General features: G+C 46.5%; 1 protein-coding gene across 1 annotated transcript in view; it reads right to left on the bottom strand.

Moving 5' to 3' along the window:
* LOC135908176 (SEC14-like protein 2) overlaps positions 1–25,779 on the bottom strand; it is a 90,263-nt gene that overhangs the window by 41,747 nt on the left and 22,737 nt on the right. Inside the window, exons 2-6 of the mRNA XM_070533905.1 lie at positions 13,174–13,243; positions 10,448–10,491; positions 9,854–9,916; positions 8,057–8,150; positions 1,887–1,981 (exon numbers count right to left, since the gene is read on the bottom strand). Coding sequence (XP_070390006.1) covers positions 1,887–1,981; positions 8,057–8,150; positions 9,854–9,916; positions 10,448–10,491; positions 13,174–13,243 — 366 coding nt within the window. The remainder of the gene's footprint in view (positions 1–1,886; positions 1,982–8,056; positions 8,151–9,853; positions 9,917–10,447; positions 10,492–13,173; positions 13,244–25,779) is intronic.

Genomic DNA, 25,779 nt, shown 5'->3' with positions numbered 1-25,779 from the left:
TAGTACAATTGCATGGCCAATTAAGGGGCGGTGATTGATTACTAATGAAAGTCCCTTGATGAGAATGAAACATTTTCTGCGGTTATAGCAGACCCTGGTATACATATACTAACATAGACCCCATAGTGCTCTCAACACATGATGACCAAGCGAATTTACAGCGTGATGATGCGTGGCACCTTTGTCACTCTGTTGGGCAGGCACCGAGCAGCGTCTTTTGTGCTGGTAGCACCGACGCGGCCGCGTCGGTAAAATCGTATAAATGTAAGTTCTCGTCCGCCTCGTAGCGGGTGTTGTTAATGATGTTCTTCTTGCGACCCGCGCAACCGGATATGATGTACGATCAAAAAAATTCACCGTCGTTTAAGATACGCCCTAACGTGAAATTCGAGCACAGCTCTATAGGCGTTTCCATGTCGCGATATAATGGCTGGCCCGGACAACCTGTCTCGTGCGTCACGTTGCAAACGAAGCCAAGCGTTGCGCGTCTGCCTCGCTAATCGGGAGACCGCGAGAGGCAGCGCGTGGCGGACGCGGGGGGTGCGATTCACAGCAGCCGCCGCAGACAGACTTCCGCTCATGCAGCGCTTTGTTTCCATAAAGACGACGCGCACTTTCTCTGGCGCCACATCGTAGCCATCGTCCCCCCGCACAGCCCCTCTTGCGCGGAACTACGCTTTTATTCTCACGCTTTCGTTTCATCGACGGCGAGAGCGGCCCTTCGTCGCGGGTAAGTCGTGCAACAATACCCAAGGGAGCGGCCACATCGAGCCTTACTCGTGGCCGCTCGCCACCGCCCCTTGCAGGAGCAGTGATCCCCGTCACACAAGCTGGTACCCCAGACGGACCTCAGCAGTGGACGCGGCGGACGAGCGTAGCCTTCCCCACCTCACGGCATCCTGCTTGAGGTGTGGAGGGCTACTTAGACATAGTTGCACGTTACAGAGTCCCAGGTGGTCCAAATTATTTAGGAGTCCCTACAACGGCGTACCTCATAGCTAAATCGTAGTTTTGGCAAGTAAAACCCAAGAATTTAATTTTTTTTTTCGCGGCGCTCGTTCGCTCGGTTACGCCGACGCCGTGTCGGACAACGCGGACGCTCACCGCAGGAACGTGGAGCCTAAGATCTGCGCTCTAAAACGTAGTTCACCTTTTTTGCGGATCGAGGCAAAGCTCGTTTAATAAGCCTGGGGCGATTCGTTGTTGTATGTGTGCTGTACTAGGGGAACGAAACGCGACGGTTGTAGCGTGTGGCCGCCGCTACATGAAGCGCCACGCGCGGACGCGCATAGAACCAGGGTATTGCATTATGGGTGGTGTACTGCGAGGGCAAGCAAGTTTCTTAGAGCAGGATTACTTGTTCTGGTTGCATGCGAGTGAGTAGACGGTTCACCACAGACCCGATTGTAGCGACTGTCTGACTGTGGGTTTTTATTGCGTGAATACTGCACATGGTAGAATCGAGTATTTGACACCGCTTCTTTCAAGTCGCACGTGCGCGGAACTGCACGTAGGTGCGAAGAGCCTGCCTTTTATGAACCACAAGCTCGAGTAGTTGCGCTTTGCAAATGAAGAGAAAACAGATCTTTATTTACACTAGCGAAAGAGCTACGTATGGATGTTTGCTACAGATGCTAAATAAACAAACAGAACACACGGTAACTCTGCACACGTGGGAAGTCAAAAGCTTGTTGTTTTCGTTTTACGGTTTATTTTAGTAATACACAGTATCTTCTTGTACTTCCTTCTGGCACCGTTAAATTTAATAGCAGCGAGCTACACATAGAGTTCAACTCTCCGTGCATACTGATCATTTGCTAGAGTTACCGCATAAACACCCAGGTTTGATCATAGCTCTTACTCGGCATGTATGCAGCACTGCTCACCTTTTCGGACTGCTGCTTGATATCCTCTTCCGCATTCTCGAACTGCCACACAACGTGCCTCATGACTTCGTCTAAGCTTACGCTGTTCAGCAGGCCTGGAAAAAAAAACGTGATTCGCTACCTTTTAATATTCGCTCACATGAATAGATATACATATAAAAAAAAAACCGGTGCGTAGAAACCATTGAATATGATCGTTAATGTAAGCGATCGTTAATGTAAGCAAATGGCCAAACGCTTCTGAAAAGCTATTGGCTTTATTAAAGGACTGGTGCGCTTAAAATGTTACGTTTGTTGTAGTGCGGATTTTCAGGTTTTCGCTTCATTACGTTATTTTGCAGCGAACAGAGCCGTCAACCTGCCCGTGTGCACTGATAGTATAGGTGGCTCTGCACATAAGCTGATGTCTCATGTGTGTTGTCTGCGTGAGGGATAGCGCCGGTGTGACCTCCGCTCCCGCAACCGAACAGGGGAAGAGGGCGGCGTCGTGAGAAGAGGGGGGCTGTTTTTCCCGAATGCTCCATCCGAGCATCAGACGATCTATATAGCGTTGCTGTACACGTTTCCACATGGAGGTGAGTTGCGCGAAGGTCGGCCATGTCGCGATCGTCTTTTGATGTTGGGAAAACTCCTTCTGTACTTGCGCGAATTGAGATAACGAGCTTAAAACCAACATTCGACGTTTTGGGGGGAGAGAGAGAGAATGAAAAGGAAAGGCAGGGAGGTTAACCAGATATGAGTCTCCGGTTTGCTACCCTGCACTGGGGATGGGGGATAGGGGTTAGAAAGATGGCAGAGGAAAACGCTAAAAAAAAGGAAAATAAAAAGACACGCACACATGGAGGCGCACACACAAATGGCGTTCCAGCTAAAGTCGTTCACACAGGCCGGTAGATCGTAAAAAGCGCAATAGCGCTTGCACGGCCATCTTCTGTGACGATAGGTCCTTTCGATGTTGTAGAATTAATTTTTCGGATAGCGGTTGGTCATCCAGTTGGTCAAGTGCGTGGCGAAGGCATGCCCTCTGGGAACTGTACTGCGGGCAGGCACACAAGATATGGCCAATTGATTCTTCAAGGCCGCAGTGGTCACAGGTTGGGCTGTCGGTCATCCCTATGCGGAATGCATAGGCTTTAGTAAAGGCAACGCCCAACCAAAGTCGATATAAAAGCGTGGCGTCTCTACGGTGAAGCTGTAATGGCGCTCGAAGACTTAGTGTGCGATCAAGTGAGTACAATCGCGTGTTTCTTAAATGTGGCTCGTTCCATTGCGACGCGGTGCACTGCCGAGCAAGTAGGCGGAGCTTCCGTGCTGCGTCAGATCTAGAAAGAGGAATTGGGACGTGGCGCTCCTCAGTATGGGCTGAGCGGGCAGCGTGATCCGCCCGGTCATTGCCGATAATCCCGCAATGACTTGGAAGCCACTGAAAGGTTATTTTGTGGCCTGCATCACTTGTGTGTTGTAACATTTCTGTAATATGGAATATTAGCTGTTCGTGCGGTCCGCGTCATAAAGGTGACAGTAGAGAATGCAGTGCCGCCTTCGAATCGCAGAATATTGTCCATTTGTGTGGTGGTTCATCACCAATGTGTTGAAGGGCAGTAAAGAGCGCTGCGAGCTCTGCTGCCGTCGATGTTGTGGCGTGAGTCGTCTTAAATTTGATTGTTGTAGCTTTCGCTGGTATGACGATTGCCGCCGCGGAGCTGCTTGGAAGAACAGATCCATCAGTGTAAATATGCGTAGAATCACGGTAGTTCTCGTACAAATGTAGTAGCGTGAGCTGTCTAAGGGCTGGCGATGATAGATCAGCTTTTTTCGAGATACCAGGTATAGCGAGGTTGATTTTTGGCTGAGCGAGGCACCATGGAGGAATCGAAGGTCTCGCAGCCGGGGTGAAACAAGCTGGCAATGACTCATTATATGCGGTTATCGTCTGGCTGAAAGATGTGTGTGGTCTGTCCGTTGTTAGGGAAGCCAGGTGGTGACGGGGAGTCCTGGCCAGATGCCTTATATGTGTCCTGAGTACTTCAATTTCAGTGTGGGTCCTGACAAGGTGGTCTCCAGCGATTGCTATTGTAGCCACTGTCGAAGCACTCTGAGGCAGGCCTAGACAAATCCGGAGCACTTGACCCTGAAGACTTTGTATGGTGCGTACATTTGTTTTACCTGTGCTGCTTATTGCTGGCAAGCTGTATCGCAGAAATCCTAGAAAAAGCGCCCTGTACAGTTGCAACATGGCACTGGGCGACATTCCCCAGGTCTTGCCAGCGAAAAACTTGAGCAGGTGACAGATGCCTGTCAACCTTTTTTTCACGTATGATACGTGTGGGCTCCATGACAAGTCCCTGTCGATTATCACACCTAGGAACTTGTGCGATCGGACACGTCGTATTATTTGGCCATTTATCATTACACTGTAGTTTGCCATGGGTTTGCGCGTAAATGGCACTAGTGCGCATTTCTCGGAGGAAATTTCCAGGCCTCGATTACGGAGGTAGACAGCAGTTTGTGTCGCGGCTTTCTGAATTCTCGCTCGCAGCTGTAGGCGCGTTACTGCAGATGTCCATATGCAGATGTCATCCGCGTACATTGATAGCCTGACTGTGGTTGGCACGTGCTCAAGGAGAGCAATTAGTGTTAGATTAAATAACACAGGGCTAAGTACACCGCCCTGGGGGACGCCGCGGTAGCTGTAATGTAGAGAAGTATGGCCTCCCTCGGTGCTTACAAAGAAGGATCGCATGGATAGATAGCTCCGTATCCATTGAAACATCCGACCACCCACTCCTACCTCTGCGAGAGCAGAGAGGACGGCTTCATGCGTAACGTTGTCATACGCCCCTTTAACGTCGAGGAATAAAGAAGCGCAGAGACGCTTACGGCATTTCTCATGTTGAATGTAGGTGACCAGGTCGATGACGTTATCGATCGATGACCGACCGCGTCGGAAGCCCGCCATGGCATCTGGGTAGGTGTTGTGGTACTCCAGGTACCACTCCAGACGTCCTAGGACCATCCTCTCCATTACTTTGCCCACACAGCTCGCCAAAGCGATCGGGCGATAGGATGAGAGCTCCAACGGCGATTTGCCAGGCTTCAGCAGTGGAACAAGGCGACTTGTCTTCCAGGTTGTTGGTAGCATGCCATTTCTCCAAGATTCATTGTACACCTCGAGGAGAACTCCTCTCGCTCGCTCCCCCAGGTGACACAGAGCTCGGTAGGAAATTCCGTCAGGTCCTGGCGCTGATGTGCGGCTACACAAAGCTAATGCTGCCTTAAGTTCGTGGACTGAGAATGGTAGATCCAACCGGTGATCACGTGGTGGCGGACAGCTGCTCGAAGGTGATAGAATGTTGGTAGCTGTGAGTTGGCCTGATAGTCTGGCGCAGAAATCCTCTGCCACGTCAATCTCCGATCTCTTTTGAGAGAGGGCAAGCGCTTTGAATGGGAATCGCTGTACGGGAAGTGTCCGGAGACCACGCACCGTTCTCCATAGTTGAGATAAAGGCTTGCGTGGATCTAGCGACTCACAGAAGGCAGCCCAACGTTGCGAATCGAGCTTGTCTAACCGGCGCTGTATCTTCTTTTGCGTGCGCCTGGCGGTCCGTAGATCGTCCATTGTCTTCGTACGTCGGTATCTTCGTTCAGCACGTCGTCGGATTGCTCGAAGTCGTTCTAGTTCCACATCAAAGTCATTCAGTCTCGAAGAGCATGTGAGAGTATGCATAGTGTCTTGCACCGCGCTCTTGATTGCCTCTTCCAAGTCGAAAGATTGATTGGCGTCGCAGTGTTCTTCGACGTTTTATTATGTGTCGCTACTATTATGGTGACGCTGAGATAACAATTACTCATTGCAGACAGAAAATTTATCTCAGATAAGAACTGCGATGATATTGAACTGCATATCATGTGCTATAAATGTCTCTGCATCAATAGTATTTCCGCACCTGCCAATAGGTGGCCATTAACATTTTTTAAAAACTTGTGGTTGATATTGGTGAGGCCTATATATATATATATATATATATGCCCTCCCGATCCAAAGGGCATTACCTACAGCCATCACCATCATCCCCAAGCTTTTCGTTAGTAGTGTTTTCTTGCTGCCTCCATGGTGAACAGAACGAGTAAACGTAACGAAACGTGAAATGACCACGCTGCAAACGAGGCAGACAACTGGAAAACTGCAAACCCTTAAGGCAAGGGCTCGTTCTGTGGTACAAGCGAATACGACGAACGAGCGAGCGAGTGTTACGAGTGTTGGCACTGTCACCCGTGGCAAAGCCAACACTGCAGGAACAAGGCGGTTTGGAAGTTGGCTTTTCTGTCAAACTGCGAAGCTCCACGCGACAGTACCTGGCGAATGGCTGGGCGAGCGGCGCGTGGGGACACAGACGCGCAACTTTCCGAAACTCGTGTGTGACCACGCATGCGCTTTAAAGAGTTGGCGTTCGGCGATGAACACGCCCCGAAACTCGGTCGGGGCAGAGCGCGTGCATCGTAGGTGAATGTCGGACCACCACCGGCGAACCACCATAAAAATGGGCGGAAGAGCCAAGGGAAGCTATTCGTTATTAAAATTAAATTGTGCTCCGCTGCGATGGACTAGAGTACATACCGCGGCGTATGCGAAATTCAGTTGTTCCTTCTTGACAAACCTCCGGTTTCGCACAACTGTTGAGCGCGATATATGAATAAAAGAGGCAGTCTGCCCCTAATGGCGCGCATTGTACTCGACGCGAACTTGCCAGCGTTAGCGAGCATAGAAGTGGCTGGTGTGACATCGCTCTTCTCGACGATATGCCCCCAATGTTCTAAGTAAACGAAAAATTTTCCTCGACGGCGTACGTATGTATCCACAGTGGGTTTTTGTAAAACAATCCTTTTGAGTGTCTTATATGCGGTATATACCTAGTGTTTCGCGGAAGGTTGATTCTCGAGAAGAAACTTGGGGACAAATTCACAAAGCTTTCGCTTCATAATAACTCTTTGTCAGTGGCAAATCATCTTCGTTTATAACATGTACACAATCGCCTGGTGACTATTCGTACGAACAATTCTGGCGTAAGAATTATTTTGTGTGTGTGTGTGCGTGTGTGAATACGTAGCCAGAACATTAAGAGATAAACAGTGTCCTATAGCACTATATTGTCAGTGGAGGTCGCATATTTGCGGTTATCCCTGATGGAACTTTAAATAGCCAATATGAAAAAAAAGCTAAATATTTCAGAGAAGATGTTGCAGCTACAGAATTCAGCACGTGAATGCTATAGATACGTTCACTTAGTCGGCATCGTGGGAGAGTCTTACAGGAGCTGACACATATATGCGTAAACCTGCGAATCGCCTTGGTGTTCCAGTCCTTATTTTTCTAGAGAGCCTTCTTTAATCACTGCGGTACAAAAGTGCATGCTGATGAAGGGAAAAAAATTTGACAGCGTGAGCTATCAAATTCGTTGAAGAAGTACACACCTAAGTGACTCATAGAACTTATTGTAGTCAACAGTCGTACTCAAAATAACATGTTGTAGAGAAATATAAAAACTGAGACTGACGACTTATGCTCGTACGATTTCGATATAGGTTCTTAGTGCAGAAAAAGATGGAAAAAGACCCATGGCTCTGCCCTAAAGGGCTATTTTATGAACTTCACTTTTGGAAAACTATTCTAACCTTCTTAAGCAAAGTGACAAAAGCATGTAAACTGCAATACAAGATGTTTCTTTATCTATTTCAATTGTCTCTATCATGAGCTAGCTACAGGAATGCAACATCTGCTCTTGATGAATTTGTTGCGAAGTTGTCCATATGCTGTTTGAGTGCCCTGAAATTTCTTATATATATGCATGCTGATCAATTTTCGGAGCCTGAAACCAACAAGATGCGAGGAACATTTACTAGGATTGGATGATGCTCCTATAGCGCAAAAAAAGAAAAAAAGAAGAAAGAAGTCTAGATCGGCGCAGAATTTGCCCTTTAGAGCATTTCCAAGCCTCACCTCCATTTGAATGGGAAAGTCGGCGTTTGAAACCCGAGCTAAACGCAATTCATTCAACTGCAGATCTTGGACTGTCCAGTTGCTTCCAGAAAACAGTGCTTTGCTCTAGGAAGTGAAAGCAGTAGCACGGCCTTCGTAAATTGAATTTAGATCAAAGTGCGGCCATTCTTACCTTTAAGGTCGCAGCTGCCGAGCGTGATGATGGACACCGGTCGACCCTCGTGGTCGTGGCCCACGAAGCCACCAGGGTAGTACTTGCGCAGAACCTGCGCACCACCGCGTCATCAACGCAGAGATTAACGGAGAGAGAGGGAAAGAGAGAGGGAGATATATTGAGATAGACTGATTTGAATAGAAGTCGGAGTGGTCCTCCTAGAGGCTCGAGACAGACAAGCTAAGAAGCGATGCGTATATAGCAAAAATATGTGCACAATTGACAGAAAAAAAAAAATAAGCGAAGGAGACGCATATACGAAAGGGACGGGAAATGCACAGAAATACTGCTGGTCCGATGAATGTTCATTTGTTCCCGTGGGGACTCGGGGTAAGCGCCTTGCACACATCCTATTCCAGAAGTCTTCGCGCAATTACCCCGTGTTGCGCAGTTTGTTGTCAGAAAGTTGCATGTCGGAATTTGTGTACCCAAACAGAAGCGCACCTTTTCATTTTAAAGCTTTCTTACAGAAAGCACATGCACGCTTCAATATATGCGGCTCCATACAAAACCATCAAGAATTTCTCTTGTCAATTAGCTCCCCCCCCCTTTTTTGGGGGGGGAGGGGCAAAATATCTCACTTGACTAAATAACAGAGGGTAGGGACGTCGACGGCAGGGATGCGATAGACGACCACATCCTGCCCAGGTTATATCTTATAGTATAGACAAAACCACGAAGCAGTACTGTTCGTGAAGGAGCTTGCGTGTTACTTTTCGTCGACATGTATCCATGTATTTTGCGCACCGAGTGCGGGAAGAACAAGGCACACCTTAGTTTGCGCGTCATCCTGTGTGTGCGATCGTGCCTTCTCGTTTCTATCTCGTTGCAAATATGCAGAGCCACTTCACATCGACGCTCCAATTTTCGTTTTTTTTTTCGTAAGCGCTTATTTCGCTGCTCTCTCCGCGTTTTCCCAGAAATCGTAACACTTGTTTTTCTTTTTTTTTTCCCGGCTTCGCTTGCCACGCAGCATAACGTTAGAGTGAAATTCAATTTAAGCACGTAGGGCCCCTCTCATGCAGGTACCGCACCTAAGGTGTTGCCAGAACTTATGTGTGAGGCTTCTATAATAAGCAATTTATTATCATGCGATCGTACCAAGGCCGTGTCTTTGAAGAAGCGCAAATGTACCGCTACGCCTCTTTGCCATGCTACCACTACAAATCCCCCCGAAAAAATCTAGTATGAAGCACAACCCAAAGTGAACTGCAACCACGTCCAAGGAAGGTTTCAGGCTGAAAAGCTGCTTACAACGTGTCGTTAAAGTGCTGTTGCCTTTAGGAAGATCATAACAATATTTGACGAGTAAAAGGAACGGGCGATGCTTCCGCATGACTTGGGGGTCTTCATTCTCGCATTCCAGCGTTCTACGCTTTCTCAGTACGGTTGGAAGTGTCAACCTTAAGTGCTTGCTACAGGACGCGAAATATCCAGTATTGGTAGGGCGTATTTCTCTCTCGTATTTAAGCGAAACTTTCATTTGTCCTTCTCGCCTGAAGGACGTAGATTTATATTTACAGAAATGCGCATTTTGTCTGAGATGAGCTAATACTACTGGAACACGATAGGAGTTGATTAAAATGAAGTGCGGTAGGGTGGAAGTAGTCTCCGAGAAGAGTTGGCTATCGACAATCGATATTCTACGGTATGACAGTGCGAATCCTGTAGAGATCTTCAAAGAGATACGGCAGCTACAAAACAAACAATAAATAAAAAAGATTAAGGTTTCTGTAGACAAATCGAGATTCCCACCTCTGGTGACTCTGGCCACTTCCTGACGTCATCGGTGCCAAACTGCTTCCTCCATTCGACGTGCTGCAAAAGGCGTAAGGAGGGATGTTGACATTTAAGGTTGTCGCACGGCAAGCGGATATTTATGAGATGTGATCGTGGTAAATTATGGCTGTACGCGTAATATGCGAGGAATGTTCGGTGAGAACTAGACAGTATATTTCATAATACAGGTTGAAACAGAGAGGAATGGAAAGAGAAAAAAGAAAGGAAGGGAAAAATAGGGAGGCACTGCAGGGAGACCAACGAGAAAAAAGAAAGCATCTGTCTGGCTACCCTACGACACGGAAATTGAACTACAAAGTTGCAAAAAGAGAATGACGCAATAGAAGTTTCAAAAACTAGCCAGGACCAAATGAGCTGCAGTTTTGCTGACAAACTTAGCCAAAATGTCCGTTTACATGGCAGCCATTCTCATTCATGTGTGTCGACATTATCAGGACGCTTATGTTACCTGTGTCTGGAGGAACTGAATATTTGTGTAGCCGAGATAATCACAATAGACGAGTTTTCAGTGAACTTTTTTTTTCTTTCAGTGAACGATTATGAACTCACCGTCCGCAGCATCTGTTCGGCTTTGTTGAGGTTGAAGTCCCGGGCTGCGAGAAGGAAAGGAAAATCGAAGTACCGCAAGTGCAAAGCATTGTACTTCAATAGAAAAAAAAAATACAAGCAAACGTACATCTACCGTAAAGTTGAATCTGGATAGTGCATAGGGAGCACATTTTATTTCAAATAAACTCCCGCCGAACCATTGCTTATATGATTGCACGTATGCGTGTCGTTAGCCTCATAGCAGTGTTTTTTTTTGTGTGTATTTGGCTTTTTGTTTTTACTGTAGTCTATTTAAGTTGTCAAATTTTTCTTTCATGACTTTAATATCGACTTGCAACTAATAAAGTAGCTAAGGACCCAAATGCTTAAATCCCTTATTTCTTATGTGTCATATAAGAGCGTCATATAGAAGTGAAACCTAGCTAGCAGATCATTATGCGCGATGGAAGTCACACCATTTTGCACAGTGTCTCTTGCAGCCAAACAATCGCACTGGTCACTATATAACGCAGCTGTCACACCTTGTACTTTCTTGTCGTCCTTTGTACATTTCTTCTTTGTTTTGCTGTTTCATATTCTTTCACGCCATCGCTGGTCATGCTTACTGCAGCGCGAACCATTGCCGATTCCTCGTGAGGCAGTTGTAGCATTATAGCTAATAAAAGAAAGACTTTGATCGAAATACTCATCCCGTGCGATATCCGACTCCAACTAGTTGTGACGTTGTACTATTCGATATATATTTAACTTACAGAATTGTCTAGCTTGTAGAAGACACGCATGTTGGAGCATAGCGGCGAACTTAGTTTCCTCAGCAACTAATTTCTCTAAAATAATCATCCACCGGAAGGATCTACGTGATCAAATTGAATTTAGAGCACTGGCACACTGTATCAGTTTGGCGTTAATCCTTAGCGGCGTTTTAGCGCTTCTGACAAAGCTCGGCCTTCGCCTGAGAAACCTGTCGCAAGGCTGAATAGAAACGTTACGGGGATCATTGTGTGTTTGTGTCGCCGTGCAAACGGAAGAGACTTTCGTTATTTGCACGGTAGACTTTCGTTAACTCGTCTGCCTATGTTACCTGCAACAGTCATTTGTACCATGCATAAACACCATAAGAGAAAGAAAACAACATCAATAAAACTAGTATAAAAGCTTGCATTTCGCCGATGTCTCGCGCGCCTTTCCAGTGCTCTAAATCTCCTCTAAACTGCTCCTAAGGGCTTTACGCGTACCTTAAACTTAAAGGCTTCCGCATCGGGCCACGGCAATGTTGACATTGGAGCGAGCCTTTTCTTGAGAGGAGCGTTCTAGTAGCCCTAAATGGCCCTGATCGCCCAGTGGAAATGCTCCAGTGTTAGTGGCGCTGTAGATCGGAGCGCCTTTAGCATGGCTAAATTACATGTCTTTGCTCAAATTCCCGAATCAAATGTTTCATATACTGTGCCGACTGCAATGTCTTCTACTTTTCAACGTGTTCGGTGGGGCAGTAAAGTGATAATTATTATCGGGGCTGCACAGCAGCTTATGGTGACGCGTTGAACACAGTTCGAATGACAACAGTCGCAAGAAAGTGGCAGGACGTCATTATAAGTGAGATTATGTCACTGCATACGTCGTAATAAAGCGAAAGGAGAATTGCGATTCATTGCCCCTTTGCAAGATCGTTCCATCGCAAGACAACTAGGTCGTCCGTCCGTACCACAGTAGAACGTACAACGCAGTTCGGAACGCAGCTTGATAGGAACAGTGAAAGTTAGCTGGCATGTACAGCTCTAGACAAAAATTAGTCACACACCATAAGCATTTGCATCAACTGAAGATAATCGCAGATAAGACTTTTCTATTTGATCATGCACCAACGTTTGAAAACATCTCAGATTTCTCCGCGCATCCGAGCTCGTACGTTCCGTTTCGAACTTTCTGTATATTGTTGAGAACTCAGACGTTGTAATTTACGAGATCGGAAAAATCAGGAAAGCTTGATTGCCTGGCCGGTAACGCTGGGCTAGTGCTATACTGCGAGTAGCTTTCGCTACACGAAGACTTTTTCTCAGCGAGTCAGTAACGTAAACCGTGAGAAACCTTCCGGTTCTACAAGCAAACGTACAAGTCCATGTGTGATACAAAAATAAAGCTATTTCGACGCTAAAAAGAAACTAAAAAAACAATAGAAGATAGGCAGATCCCTCGATTAATGGGAATTGGTGTTAAGCGATATTTTCTTTTGATGTTTACGCAAGCGTTTAAGCGAGTGTTGTGCGAACGTGACGCCAGTGCGGAAGCCCTGGCTCAAAGTGACGTAAATCTTATGCAATGTTCATTCAAAGGTAACGGGATCACGAAATTTTAACGTAATGACGAAAATATTTCGATACAAGTGCAGCATCGGTTTAAATACGACAGAGGCGCACATTCATGCGCACATTTTCTTTAAGTTACAAATCGCCAGAAACCCAGCTTCACATTCGTAGCCCAGCTTCACATTCGCAATGGCGCAAGTTGTTGTCGACCAAGCAAGATAACACTCGCACTGTCAGGAGGATTTCTTATCGTACCGATAGGAGGTCCCCCGTCAGTTTTCTCTTTGGGACCTCCTCATGTAACACTTGTGACTAAAACAGTTATGTATATTTGTGACGTGACAATAGACTTCAACTTCAAGCGGGAAACGAAGCTTTGCTTAAGAGAAAAATGTTGAAGTGTTTTGTCCTATAGTCACCCACCTCTGAGCCATCGAAGGAGGTAGCGGTCGTCATGCTCGGGCTTCAGTACGTCTCCAACCGCCTCCCTGAACTGTAAGAAACAAGGATGCCAAAAATGAAATAGAAGTGCCTCAGTAAGTTGTACTTGTTTCTTGCTTCACAAAACACACTTAACGCCACATCACAGTGCCGTAATGGCTAGTGCGCACGCTTGGATCCCAGAAACGAAAACGGAAGGAACAAATTTTGTGAATACATAACGTAGTGAATGACTCGCGGATGAAATGGCTGGTTTCAGATAAACATGCGTTGTAAGCGGGTGCATGTGAACGCTTCAGGCACATTTATTAATTTCACGACATGCTTGACAGTATTCATTTTACCCTACAGTTATCATCTTTGCCTATACCTCCGCCCTGTTGTCAGACTAAACGCCGCACGCAACAGCCGCGTCACATCAAGGAGGAGCTTCGCGCCGATCCTCAGCCTCTTACATGCGTAATCATGCGAACAACAATAAAAATTTGGAGTCTGTTATCTCGAAGCACAGACACGCTAGAAGAATTCTTCCAACTGACACTGTGTAGAAGCACGACTGCCTCTAACTTTTCAATATAAACATACCCACTTAATGCCGTCAATAAAAAGTTAACTATTCCATTTTAGTTAAAGTTTTAGTTAAACAGTAAGAATTATCATCTCACTTTGTGTCCCCCTGGCCACATCACTTATTTGCACAGGTGGTCTTCGCTTGCCTCCCAGTGCCCATTTTTAAGAAAGCCACAAAGCTTAATTTTGAACATCCTGTACAGCTATGCAAGAAAAACAAAATGAGCTATGCAGGACATCAGGATGTAATGCACAAAATTATCTCGCTACAACAAAACGAACTTTGCTACTCTTATGGGCTGTCAGACTGCACTACAAATATTCCTGCCTTAACGGCACGAGTACTATACCCGGGACAACAGCCGTGTGTCCCAAAACACGGTAGAAATTTCGTATCACAAAAAAGAGACAAGTCGTTTGGTTCTTCAAATTAGACACAGCCATTGTTTCAGTTTCTCCAAGAGCTCGCCACATCGCTGCGCCGAGGCAGCGTCAACGCCGCAGGTGTAAGCCCTTGAATGGAAGAGAAGTGGGAGTGAACAGCGCCGTCTGATACGCTACTAGTGAACTTTATTGCGCGCGTTTTCAAGAAGAACGAGCAATCGCGTAGATTACCATTCACTGCAACATCAATGAGCAGAATTCGAAAAGACGATCAGCGATCTCGAAGGCGCGTGGCATCGAACATGTCGTTACCTCTTTATAGAGTCGGAAACTCCGCTTGCATAGTTGTGAAGTCGAGCTAACGGCGTATGTCCTTTTTTTTTTTGTCTCCATCTTTTATGTTGAAGGTCTTTGACACGAGGACGAGGAGCAACAAAACAGCGCTGCCCCCTCCGTCGTTTCTTTTTTTTTTTGTCTTCATTATTTTTTTATGCGCGCGTGCATTCTTACAACGGCCTTCGAGAGGGCTTTCACTCCGTTCCTCAAACGATATTTCTGTGCAGCGCGACGGATATGCGAGTTGCCCACTTCTACCAACGACAGCACGTGATCGCCATTCAAAGAACAGCTCAGGTCACTATTGTTTTTATGGCGTTGTCCCAGTCGAAAGCAGCGCGGACGCCGCAGTGTTCGAGTCCGTGAGACTCTAGACTGGCGTCGAGTTCTTGCGTCAAATAGCGCCGCGTCCAAGCGTCCACCGAGTATGAAAAAAAGTTCACACGAGAACCTGGAACCGCGCCCGTCCCTACTGTACGGAACTTCTTCGACCGAGTGCATGTTGTCAGGATTGGGGGCTCAATCCCTTCGTCCGTGGTCCTTTGCCAAGATTGGAGTACGGCATGAATTCGAAGGTAGCTGGCCCATGCCGTCGTCCAACTTATTTACGCTGAGATCGTTGATGAAGTGAAGAACTGCTTCTCATCGAGAACGAGGAAAAAGGGGTTTATTTACAGAAAATTAACTCAGTCTAACATGACTGTTTGAGAAAAATAGTATTAGTCCAACAGGACTGCATGAGAGAAGTGAACCAGTCTAACATGACTGCTCAAGAGAAGTGTCTCAGTCTAACATGACTGCTCAAGAGAAGTGTACCAGTCTAACATGACTGCTCAAGAGAAGTGTGTCCAACATTCGCACAACCACAGTTTTTATACACTCGATCCGCCGGTCCTACGACGCGGCGGCTGTTCGTTTACACATCACCAACTCGCAGCTGCTCTGAAGACCAGTTTACAGACACAAAGGCACACACATTCCGAAGCCCAAGCGACGGCGTTGAAGGTGGTGCCGTTCCGGAAAATCGACGCCGCTCGAGGGTCGCTCGTTGTTTTGCAACATGCAGAACCGTGAGAGCGCAAAAATAAGACTTTCCCGCGGTAGCTTCTTCAGGCGTGTCGGATCAGCGCCGCGTTGAGGAACTCTGGAATCATTGTCCACACACCAAACTCGTCTTGTCACAATGTCGAAGCGGGCTGGAGGAAGGCGGCGGATTCCAGTGCAAAGGTCGCTTCTTTGTTCGCCTTGCAGCTGCAGCGGCGGAGAGCGGGAGGTGCGCGTCTTGCACCCCTTTGCGTAATCGGGTGGCAAGGTGACAATCTTGTCGTGCAACCCGCCGTTCTTTACAATGTATGTTCAGTTCGCTGCCGGGAGAAAACCGGTTCTCCCGCTGGATTGCCGTCGCACGCGGCACGTGTGGGGTTGTTCGGAGGGCAGGGACTTGGCAGCTAGACGGTGTAACCCTTCACCGACGTAGAGACGACGGCTGATGCGGAGGTTACGCAGTGCGCAACGTACAGCCGAATAGCGTCCTCGCGTTGGAGGTCAGTTGTGCGCTTAATTTCTTCGGCAGGCTTGTCGTCTGACGCTCAGGAAAATTGCTATAAGTGATGCCCCGGTCGTGCTCATCTCACGTCATTGCGGGACGGGACGATTAAAAAGCCTGATAGGTAACCCATCGGGTGTTCTTCTCTCGTAGCGACTGGCTGGCGCATGGAATGTGTAGGAGCGGCCGCTCAGTGGTAATCGAGAAGAACCGCTGGGAGCTGCGGGTATTGTGCGACGAGCTGGTAGTAACGGTGATGACTCCAAGAAACCAGAGATGTTATGAGCCATACAACCGGGTCTTATGCCACCAGTGCTGCCTAGGTATAATAGTGGGACCGTTTTACGGCGCTGGTAGATTACGGCTGGTTGGTTCCAAAGAAACTTTCGTGTTATCAAGTGGCCGCAGTGCAATCAGTGAATGTATGGGAAACGACTATACTGCCAATCTCACCGAATCAAAGCCTTCTCGGGACAATCTTTTACAATTGTAACGATACAACCTCCACTTTTGTGACAAGAGTTCAGAGGGATAGGAACGGTGCTCAGGCGAATGAAATGGCTAGAATATGTTGCGACTTGATCCAGTGATCGACGAATGCATTGCACATGTGCAGCGAGCAATTCAAACGACTCGCTTAAGATACTGAGAGTGTACATGCCTTGAACCTGCTCAACTCTGTTCTTTTCTGGTTGCGGTTTAACTCCCATTTGATTGTAGGTTCATCCTTTCTTTCTAGCTTGATTGCTTGAGTGATAGTGAGTGTTAATTTTACTTCTCATTTGAAATGTTTACAGCGACCAAGTCACTCCCATCTCTGATCTTTTTCAAGTGCCCATGTACCGGATTCCGGCGCCAATTTACGAGTGAAATCATGGCGTGAAGCGTTGCTCGACTTTTTTATATGAACTTTCACTTGACGCGAGCAAGTCTCTCTGCAAAGACAACGAAGCACGATGCAATAATAAATTTCTCGCTGTTGACGCTTTCTCTTGTGCAATTGATAGGGCTATTAGTTTTTTTCAGCCATGAACACTTCCAAAAATCCACAAAGAATTTCAGCATTCCGCATAAGGGATTTTCAATGCGAGCAAGGGAAACCATTACGGTAACTGCATTCATTCGAAACACTGAAAAGTAGTTCTAGGAAACATTTTATAGAAGTCTCAATAAGGCTTTGGCGACAAGCTAGTGGTTAGTACTTATCGATTCCTCGAAAAATTTTGCATTACTTTGTATCGTGTGTGGAAATCAACCTGCCAGAAAAAATAATCTGGCCTATCCAGCTTTTGTCGATAACGACCACTTAGTATCTCTCCGCGGAGTTCTAAAATAAAGTGCAAAAGCAACTTAAGTTATGGGGTTTTACGGGCTAAAACCACTTTCTGATTATAGGGCACGCCATAGTGGAGGACTCCGGAAATTTTGACCACCTGGTGTTTTTTAACGTGCACCTAAATCTAAGTACACGGGTGTTTTAGCATTTTCGCCCGCATCGAAATGCGGCCGCCGTGGCCGGGATTCGATACCGCGTCCTCGTGCTCAGCAGCCCAACACCCTAGCCACTGAGCAACCATGGCGGTTAAAGTACAAAAGCAAGATATAGAGAAATGTATGAAGGAAATCTGGGCCTAATGTTGGGCTTTTGTGTGTCAAAGGACAGAAACAAATAGGCCGCCGGGAAGACATCCGAAGCCTGTACGAAAATAAGGCACATTTATCGATCCGTTTGCTTCGCCTTATCGGTCACTGTAGCAACGATCTCCGCACGCCAATTCGGGTGGCTGGCCTCGGCGCTCCGACGCTCGGATAACAGCGTAACAGTGGCCCCCTCGGTCTCACGTCCTTGACCTCTGTGCCCGTCTCGCAAACAGCGGGTTTATTCGGTGGTACAATGCATGCTGCTTCTCGCGGGATGGCTTCAAAGACCCGAGCGCAGAGCTTTAACGAGCTCTGGCCGACAACGGGAGAAGTTTAGGTGACATTTTGCACTATTTGAAGCGCTCGTCCTGATTTGGTAATGTAGATTATAATGAGCACACCAAATAACGATAAATGTCGGTAGCTCACCGCTATACTTGAAGAGAAAAGTGTACAATCATTACATTCTACCTATACTATCATATGAGGCCGTAACATTGTGTGTAAAAGAAGCCTGAGAAAAAATTACGGTCTGCAGAACGGGAGGGATGGAATGAAAAATGTTGCGCATAACGTTAAGAGACAGAAAGATACCGGTGTGGACTATAGAGAGCAAGCGGGTAGAGTCACCATTCTAGGCCATGTACTGGGTAGATAACCGGGGCAGATAACCTGTGGTTCATTATATTTACAGAATGGGTGCAAAGGGAATTGAAGGCGCAGTCGAGGACGGCCGATAATTATGTGGTGGAAGGAAGTTGGCAACCTTGCAGGAATAGCTATCAACAAGCTAGCGCAACACTGCAAGTGATCGTTGGGAGAGGTCTTCTTGCATTGTATATAAAGAAATAGGCTGATGATGAAGTGCTCGTAGATTTTCAGAGATTCGGAGGGCAGGCACAGATGGAAGTAATCCTACCCTCGTAGCGACTATTAAAAAAAAACACGCCAACGTTAATTCCGCAAACTGACTCGCAGCATTGGGCACCAAGGTAAAGCGCGTTTTCCAGAGCGTTATTAGTTGACGCAGCACTGAATTCAGGCGCCGTTAACACGTATTCGACGCCGCGGCAAGGAAACCACTATGCGTCCAAAGAAGCAAGTAGCACAGCATGACAAACGCAGTGGTTGCAATACACTGGCAAAGAGAACCGGAGAACGAACGCTTGTTATCACGAGCCGTGGACGCTTGAATCGTCGTGAGTCCAGTTGCAGCTCGCCGTTGTTCTGCATGGCACTAGCGAAATGAGAGGAGAGGTTTAGGGAGTTTAAAGTGAGGGAAAGACACACGAACAAAGGAAGTGCGACACAGAGGTGCATCAGAGCTGAAGAATGAATGGCTGCCATATATAGCTAGCACATGGGTTAGTCGGTTGGTCAGCCGACTAAGGGTACTTCTCTCGACATCGTCAAATTGCGCAATGTTGTCGAATTTCGCAATGGCGACATTCTGAGCCAGTCAGAGGCTCCTGTGGGCCTTTGTGTACCGCAGGGCGTCTTTCACTACACAGTGAGCTCCTTTAAGTACAATAAGCTCTTTTCAGTACAAGAAGTGCCTCAGGCCGTCTTTCATCGGATGCCGGGGAAGACGCCTGCTCACTTGACCCGATTAGGCAATCCTCTCGGCAAGCCTAATGTTCGGCCGTTGGGGCCAGGGCAATCGCTTTGGATTCCCGTTGACTGCACCCTTGTTGCCTCGCACCGTCCTTTAGTGCAGTTTCGCACCCCGCTATGGCCCGATCGGAAGTGGGACACGTATTGGCAACAAACGCATTTCTGCACGAAAAAATAAATTAGGTGCAAGAACGTTTAAACGCCCAACTCCAAGTTCGTGTTTCTCTTTTAGTTAGTTGCTGTTTTTGATTGTATACTGAATACGGACGTTTTTTTTTCTTTGTTACAACTGTGGATGCCTAGAGACAGACCAAGAAATTAAACTCGTCAAGTACAGCACTCAAGGAAGGTATTGCTGCTCAGCTAATTCCCTTATGTATCTGTGTGTGCCCACACGCGCACGCGCACACACGCACCGCCAGAGATGGGTGACGATTCTTCCGTTTCATGAGCCTTTCTCCACCTTGCGGGCTTCCGGAGAACTGGTTTCACCTACTGTATTCAGTATTCGTGCACCATTCAACCTCGCTGTGGGACCTGCTGGTCTCCTGGTTAGCTGAGATGATAGAGCGACCACCCTGGAACGGCGTTTGTCCCGGGCTCGATTCCCAGACAAGGATGAACTTCCTTTATTTTTCAACTGCAACGCTTTCTTTCCAAGAAACCCGAATGGGTTGCCTCTGTATAGCGTTGTGCTGCACAAGAGCGGATGACAATTATTCACTGTCCATTTCACTTCGGGTTTTCGTATACTAGACATGTGGTGCAAAGGAAGACCCGTGTTCGATAGTGTCAGCAAATGCGTCTCGAGCACCTTGAAAGGAATATTGAGTGTAAAGCAGCGCACGTGTTTCGTCTCTTTAGCGCAGCCCGGGTGCGGGAAGGCCCGAAATGTAGCGGTAACAAAATTTTATGCAAGGACAAGGAGGCGCGTGCTCGGTGTCCCCATAACCGCACTAGTTCAAACATCTCAGTCGGCCAGAAAGCTGCGCGAACACGGCCGGCCTTCTGTTTCGTATAGAATGTGCTGCTCCGGCTGTTTACGAAAAGAGCACGCGCCACAAGTGAACGTGCGCTCAGAAAGAGTAGACCAGAGCACGTCTACCACATGACTCTCTATCACGGTTTCCTTTTGCGGCGTATTTCGTAACCGGCGCTCTGTTGTATTACAAATACCACGAACAAAGATTTGGAAAATCCCGAAACTTCTGAGAGCGCGTATGCTTGTCGTAATAAATGTCGTTAATTATTTTTTGTTTCTTTTTCTTATTCGTGGCCATGAAGCGCGACCCCGAACCTTGCTTTCTTTTCAGCGGTAAGGAAAGTGCGGTCATTCGCTGCGGGAATTGGGAAAACGTAACTATTTTTTTCTGTCGAGGGTCATTTGTATTCCGCGGATGTCATTGCCCGTATACCACGCAGTGCCGTGTATAGCATCGAGGAAAAGAACAACGATACGCGATCAGGAAAGACGGCCCTTGAAGCACTCCTTGTAGCCTGCAGTGGTGGTACACACGTGCTCGTGCACAATGTATCACAGTGGCGCCGAGTTGACAAGGGTAAATAAAGTTCAACGTCAGCCAGGCACTAGTCTGCGGAACCTTCTGGACCTTGAGAGGGCTAAAGCTTGCGGCGTGGAACTTACAATGGTCATGTTCAGCGTTGCCAAAGCTCTGGTCAGCGAAATGTTCGGTACGTTGAGAAAGCGCATGTTCGCGGCGCGGAGTTGTTGATGAGGGCTAGTTCAGCGTTTTGAAACTGCCGTCTGAACAACCCGAAAGGTCCTGCGGCTCAAGCAGGCATGAAAAGGGGGCGCCCTGGTGACGTAACATTAGCGAGCATTCTTTATTAAAATGGCGACCCAAACTTCTTGGAGAGACCCGTGTGAAAACCTACCCGTGTGGAATTGGGCTTTGCCACTTAAGTTCACATATGATCGAATACAATAAAAAATTATACTGAATTAGACGTGGGAATCTAGCTGCATCAGTATATATCCAATCGGCACTTACGTCAACACCATCGTTACCAGCAATACGAGATTCTTTACTTCTGTTCTCTATCGCTTATTCTAACGAGCTTGAACTGAAACTTCCAGCCTTTCGCGATATCTTTTCTCTCTCTCTGTCTCACTCTCTCTATATGGGGTTTCCGGTACAAGAAAAACGTAAAAAGAAAGTGCTTGAATCATCAGCCCTACGCCAAATAGTTGTTGCGGCAAGCTGGTCATGGTGGTGACAAGAAAGAGAGAAAGAGAGAGAGAGAGAAACCGGTACAGTTAACCATATATATATATATATATATATATATATATATATATATATATATATATATATATATATGCTTTGAGATTGATCTGTATGATTAGAACGGACGTGGTTACGCGATGGTCAGATGATGCAGACGTTACCCTGCGCTTTAGAAAATGCTGAAATTAACAACCCTCATCATGCGCCTGCAGTATTCTTAGTGACGAGCATTTCTTGAATTCTCCAAACCACAAGAATAGTTGGTAGTTGATTCGCCTTTTGGACGACCGTACGTCAGTTACGTGGACAGATGCACTCGTCAACTAACTTTGCGCACTACTGACTGTCAAAACAACTTGTAATAACTTTGATATAGAACGTCACGAAAACTGAATTCATCAAGCGAGGTTTTCTAGTAGCGTTCTTGTTGCTCGGGGGTCAATTTCAAGCAGGAGAGAATACCCGCGCGCATGACTGTGCTGGCGCTCTGCATCAGACAACAGCTGCCGGAAAATTACTGTGGGAGGAAGTTTCAATAATTGTTAGCCGCGGTTGCGGTTCCCGCGGCGAGGTTTACCGTTATACGCTTACAAACGCTTTTTTTCGTCTTTCTACAGAAATTCTACGAACAATATGCTACCTTCGCTGCAGAAAAGGTGGAGACAATCTTCAGGGTGTCTGAAAGTACACATGTGCGGCTGCGGTTGCTGTTATTACGGGGCGACACAGTACGCGAAATTCCTGCATACACAGTCCTCAGAATTACTGCAGGATATAGTATTATCTACGTGCCAACATCAAAAGGTACGCAGAACGTCTGTATACTCGTGCCTCAAGGAGTCTGCAGGATAAATCCTACATTAAGGCTACTGGCCGTATGCAGAAAGTCTACCGACCAGTTTAGTTATACATGGGAAGTCCCGTTGAGCTGGAAGGGGACAGGAGTGGCACATAGCCTAGAGAAAGTACGCAGAAAGGTCCCAACCGCTTCTGTAAGGGCTAGAGAGTTACCGTAATTCAATGGGGTTACCTTGGACAGTTTGGGGAACGTTGATGGCACGTACCTTGTCGTTGGTTATGACAGTTAACTCACGAGAGTACACATCGTTTTACGAGTGCAAGAAAGAAAAATGATCAAAAAAAGAAACGAAAAGATGTGGAAAAGGTTACTAACGCGATGCCGTTGAACACCTGCACCGCAGACTCATGACCTGTCGTCTGCCATTTTTTTTTTGTCGTTAGGTTATCAACCAGACGAACGTCTGGTTTGGGTCCAGTTTGGGTAGCAAACCGGATGCTCCTCCTGTTCACCTCCCTGCCTTTCCTCTCTTTGCTCTCTCTCTCTCTCTCAGTTTACGGTAGCCCGCGCCTGCCTGACCGCAAGGCTGTCGCACTTTTGTCCGAGTAAGCGCGCACAAGTGCAGTTAAGCACAACCACGGTCGCCTTAATCGTGTTCAAGGGAACGCACCGAAAGACAAATGCGATACGCACATTCTCCGAGGTCCGCTTTATTAGTGCTCGCGCCAGCGAGAAACCAGCTAATGCCCCGGTAGCCGTTCCCCTCGTAAGCAGCCGTGCGTGCTGCGCGCACACGCGCTAGGCAAATTTTCTTTTTTTTTTTCAACAAACGATGTTTTGGTGGTCGACGGCTGAGCGGTGACCTCACTGCCATGGCCTCTAGTACGGCGGTATGTTCACTTACACTAATACTGCGCGGCGGGACGGGAACGGCAAAGCGGACCGATAAATAATCAGCCGCTTTCTGTTGCTCGTGAAGTATCGGACGGATTGCCAAGCGATTATTGAATATGCTTGAAAAGGCCGCGCTTCCCCCTTCTGAATAGGTAGATTGCTCGTGCTACAATAAAAGTATAGTGTTTTTATGGCACTGGATGAAACCAGTAATATATATATATATATATATATATATATATATATATATATATATATATATATATATATACATAGTTATTGTCATGTCATAAGAAGTAAAAAAACACTGACACCAAGGACAACATAGGGGAAATTACTAGTGCTTAATAAATGAAATAAAGAAACGATAAAGTAATGGAAATTAAAGTGGATGAAAAAACAACTTGCCGCAGGTGGGAACCCAACCCACAACCTTCGCATTTCGTGTGCGATGCTCTACCAATTGAGCTACCGCGGCGTCGTTTTCCCATCCACTTTCTTGGGTATTTATGTGTCCTAGTAAAACCCCGGGAGTGTTAGCCAGCGCCACCACTCACAGACCTTGGCGGCGGACGTGGAACGTCTTTTTTGCCGCAGGCGTCACGAGAACGTGATCTTTTAGGGTGAAGGCAACTGGTCAATAAACCCACATATGCTACCTGCAGGCATCAATGTTGCCGGATTCGAGACCCTCGTTATGTAATGAACGAGAAGAAAGGGGGTTAACCGAGGGGCCCGATTTTTATTAGTCAATATCATAAGAAGCCAACAAACACTACAATCTCTCGGCACTAATATTATTCGTTTCATTTGTCTGTCAACTGAAATGGAGTAGGAAAGATGGTCATGCCCATGTTGAATTATATACAGTAGCTACCGCGAATTTCGGTCCCATTTTGGCTCGTTTTTTTCGTGAGAACGAAATTAAACGGGCGTTATCAAGAAAACTAAGATATGATTTCACTCGGCCTTCGTGATCCAACACTTTGCAAAAAACAATTTTCTTTTTTTTATTGAAATGAATATTAGGAGAGGTTGGCGCCTTTATGGCGGCACCGGCTACTCCTTGTCACTTGGCAAAGGAAACAAATTTGCGTAAAAATGGAGAATAGCGACACGAAATATGGCACTCAGTAGAACACTGGATGAATAAAATATATACACTCCAACAGTACATGAGTCACAAAGCTCTGTGCATTAGTTCAGTCCACGTATATATATAAAGCCAGATATTTTGAACAGCCAAAACACACAACACATGTAATACATTGCAAGTACAGAACAGAATTATGCATATTGCGTAAAAGTTGCCATCACCACATAAACCAATTATGAATCACGAACAACGTTCATGTTACTCATTTAGAGCATTCGGATAATCTAATACTTAATACTTTCCCAAAATGTTTTCGTCCTCTAAAAACTTTTTCAGAGCAAGAAGTGCTCTTTCTTGAAGGCCCGCAGTTGGCCATGGGCCAAGTATCTTTTTTAAAGTGAATGGTGTTCTGTGTAATATAAACAAATTAGCTTCCAGTACCGTTCCTTGTGTATCGTATTTCGTGCACTCGAGAAGAAGATGATGCACATCTTCGTCTGGATGGCCACAAGAACACTGCGGACTAGAGACACGGTTTATCCTGTACAAGAAGTGTTTAATAAATGCAGTACCAAGACACAGGCGGTGTACCAATGTTTCAACTTTGCTGTTGTCTCTTAGATTTTCCAGGCATTGGTAAGCTTATGCATGGGTTTATAAAGTATAACTCCGAGTTTTTAGTTTGCTGATCGAACCAGGTAGTTTTTCTGAGGCGACAAGAAATCTGTCTCAGGAGCAGACGGACTTCACTACGCAATAGGGGAAGAATGGTTGCCTCTGCGTTATTGTGCTCCCGATTCTCAGCTGCGTCCGCTGCAGTATTACCAGGAATAATGCAGTGCCCAGGTATCCACTGAAGTGCAATTACGTGGTTCGTTGCGCTTGATTTTGTAAGTTGTTTGAGTGTCTCATACAGCAGCAAAGTGTTCAAAGAAGTTTTCTTATTGCTCTGTAGTATTGTGAGAGCGGCTTGTGAATAGTTAAAGATAACCCATTTTTGCGAATGCTTTTCTGATGTTATGAAACGCAATTCACACAGGATTGCAAACAGTTCTGCCACGGTGTAAAATGTCTCTCGGGATAATTTAAATGTTTGCTCAAGCGCTAAATGTGGAATGACGAATGCTATAGGGAGTAAATTTGGAAGAGTGCCAGTTGTTGTGCGGCTACTAGGAACATGTCTCTCTTAGATATAATCCCGTCAACCGATAATTCTATTTTAGGACATGTTAACATCCAGGGAGGGTAAGAAACATCCACTTTGTATAATTCAAATCTTGGTAACAATGCGTTATGTTCTCGAACAACATTGTGAATTTTGCGTCTGTTTCTTTCCGTAAGCGCGAGGTTTAATAGATGCTTCTCGTGTTGGGTTAACATGCGATTAATATGTCGGCATTGTTCCACCGTTCGTATGACTGGAAATGGTGGGTGACGAGCTTCAGCAATTACTAAAGAA

Source organism: Dermacentor albipictus, chromosome 2, assembly GCF_038994185.2.
Source record: "Dermacentor albipictus isolate Rhodes 1998 colony chromosome 2, USDA_Dalb.pri_finalv2, whole genome shotgun sequence".
In the NCBI taxonomy this organism is placed as follows: Eukaryota; Metazoa; Arthropoda; class Arachnida; order Ixodida; family Ixodidae; genus Dermacentor; species Dermacentor albipictus.
This window is presented reverse-complemented; position numbering and strand designations above follow the sequence as displayed.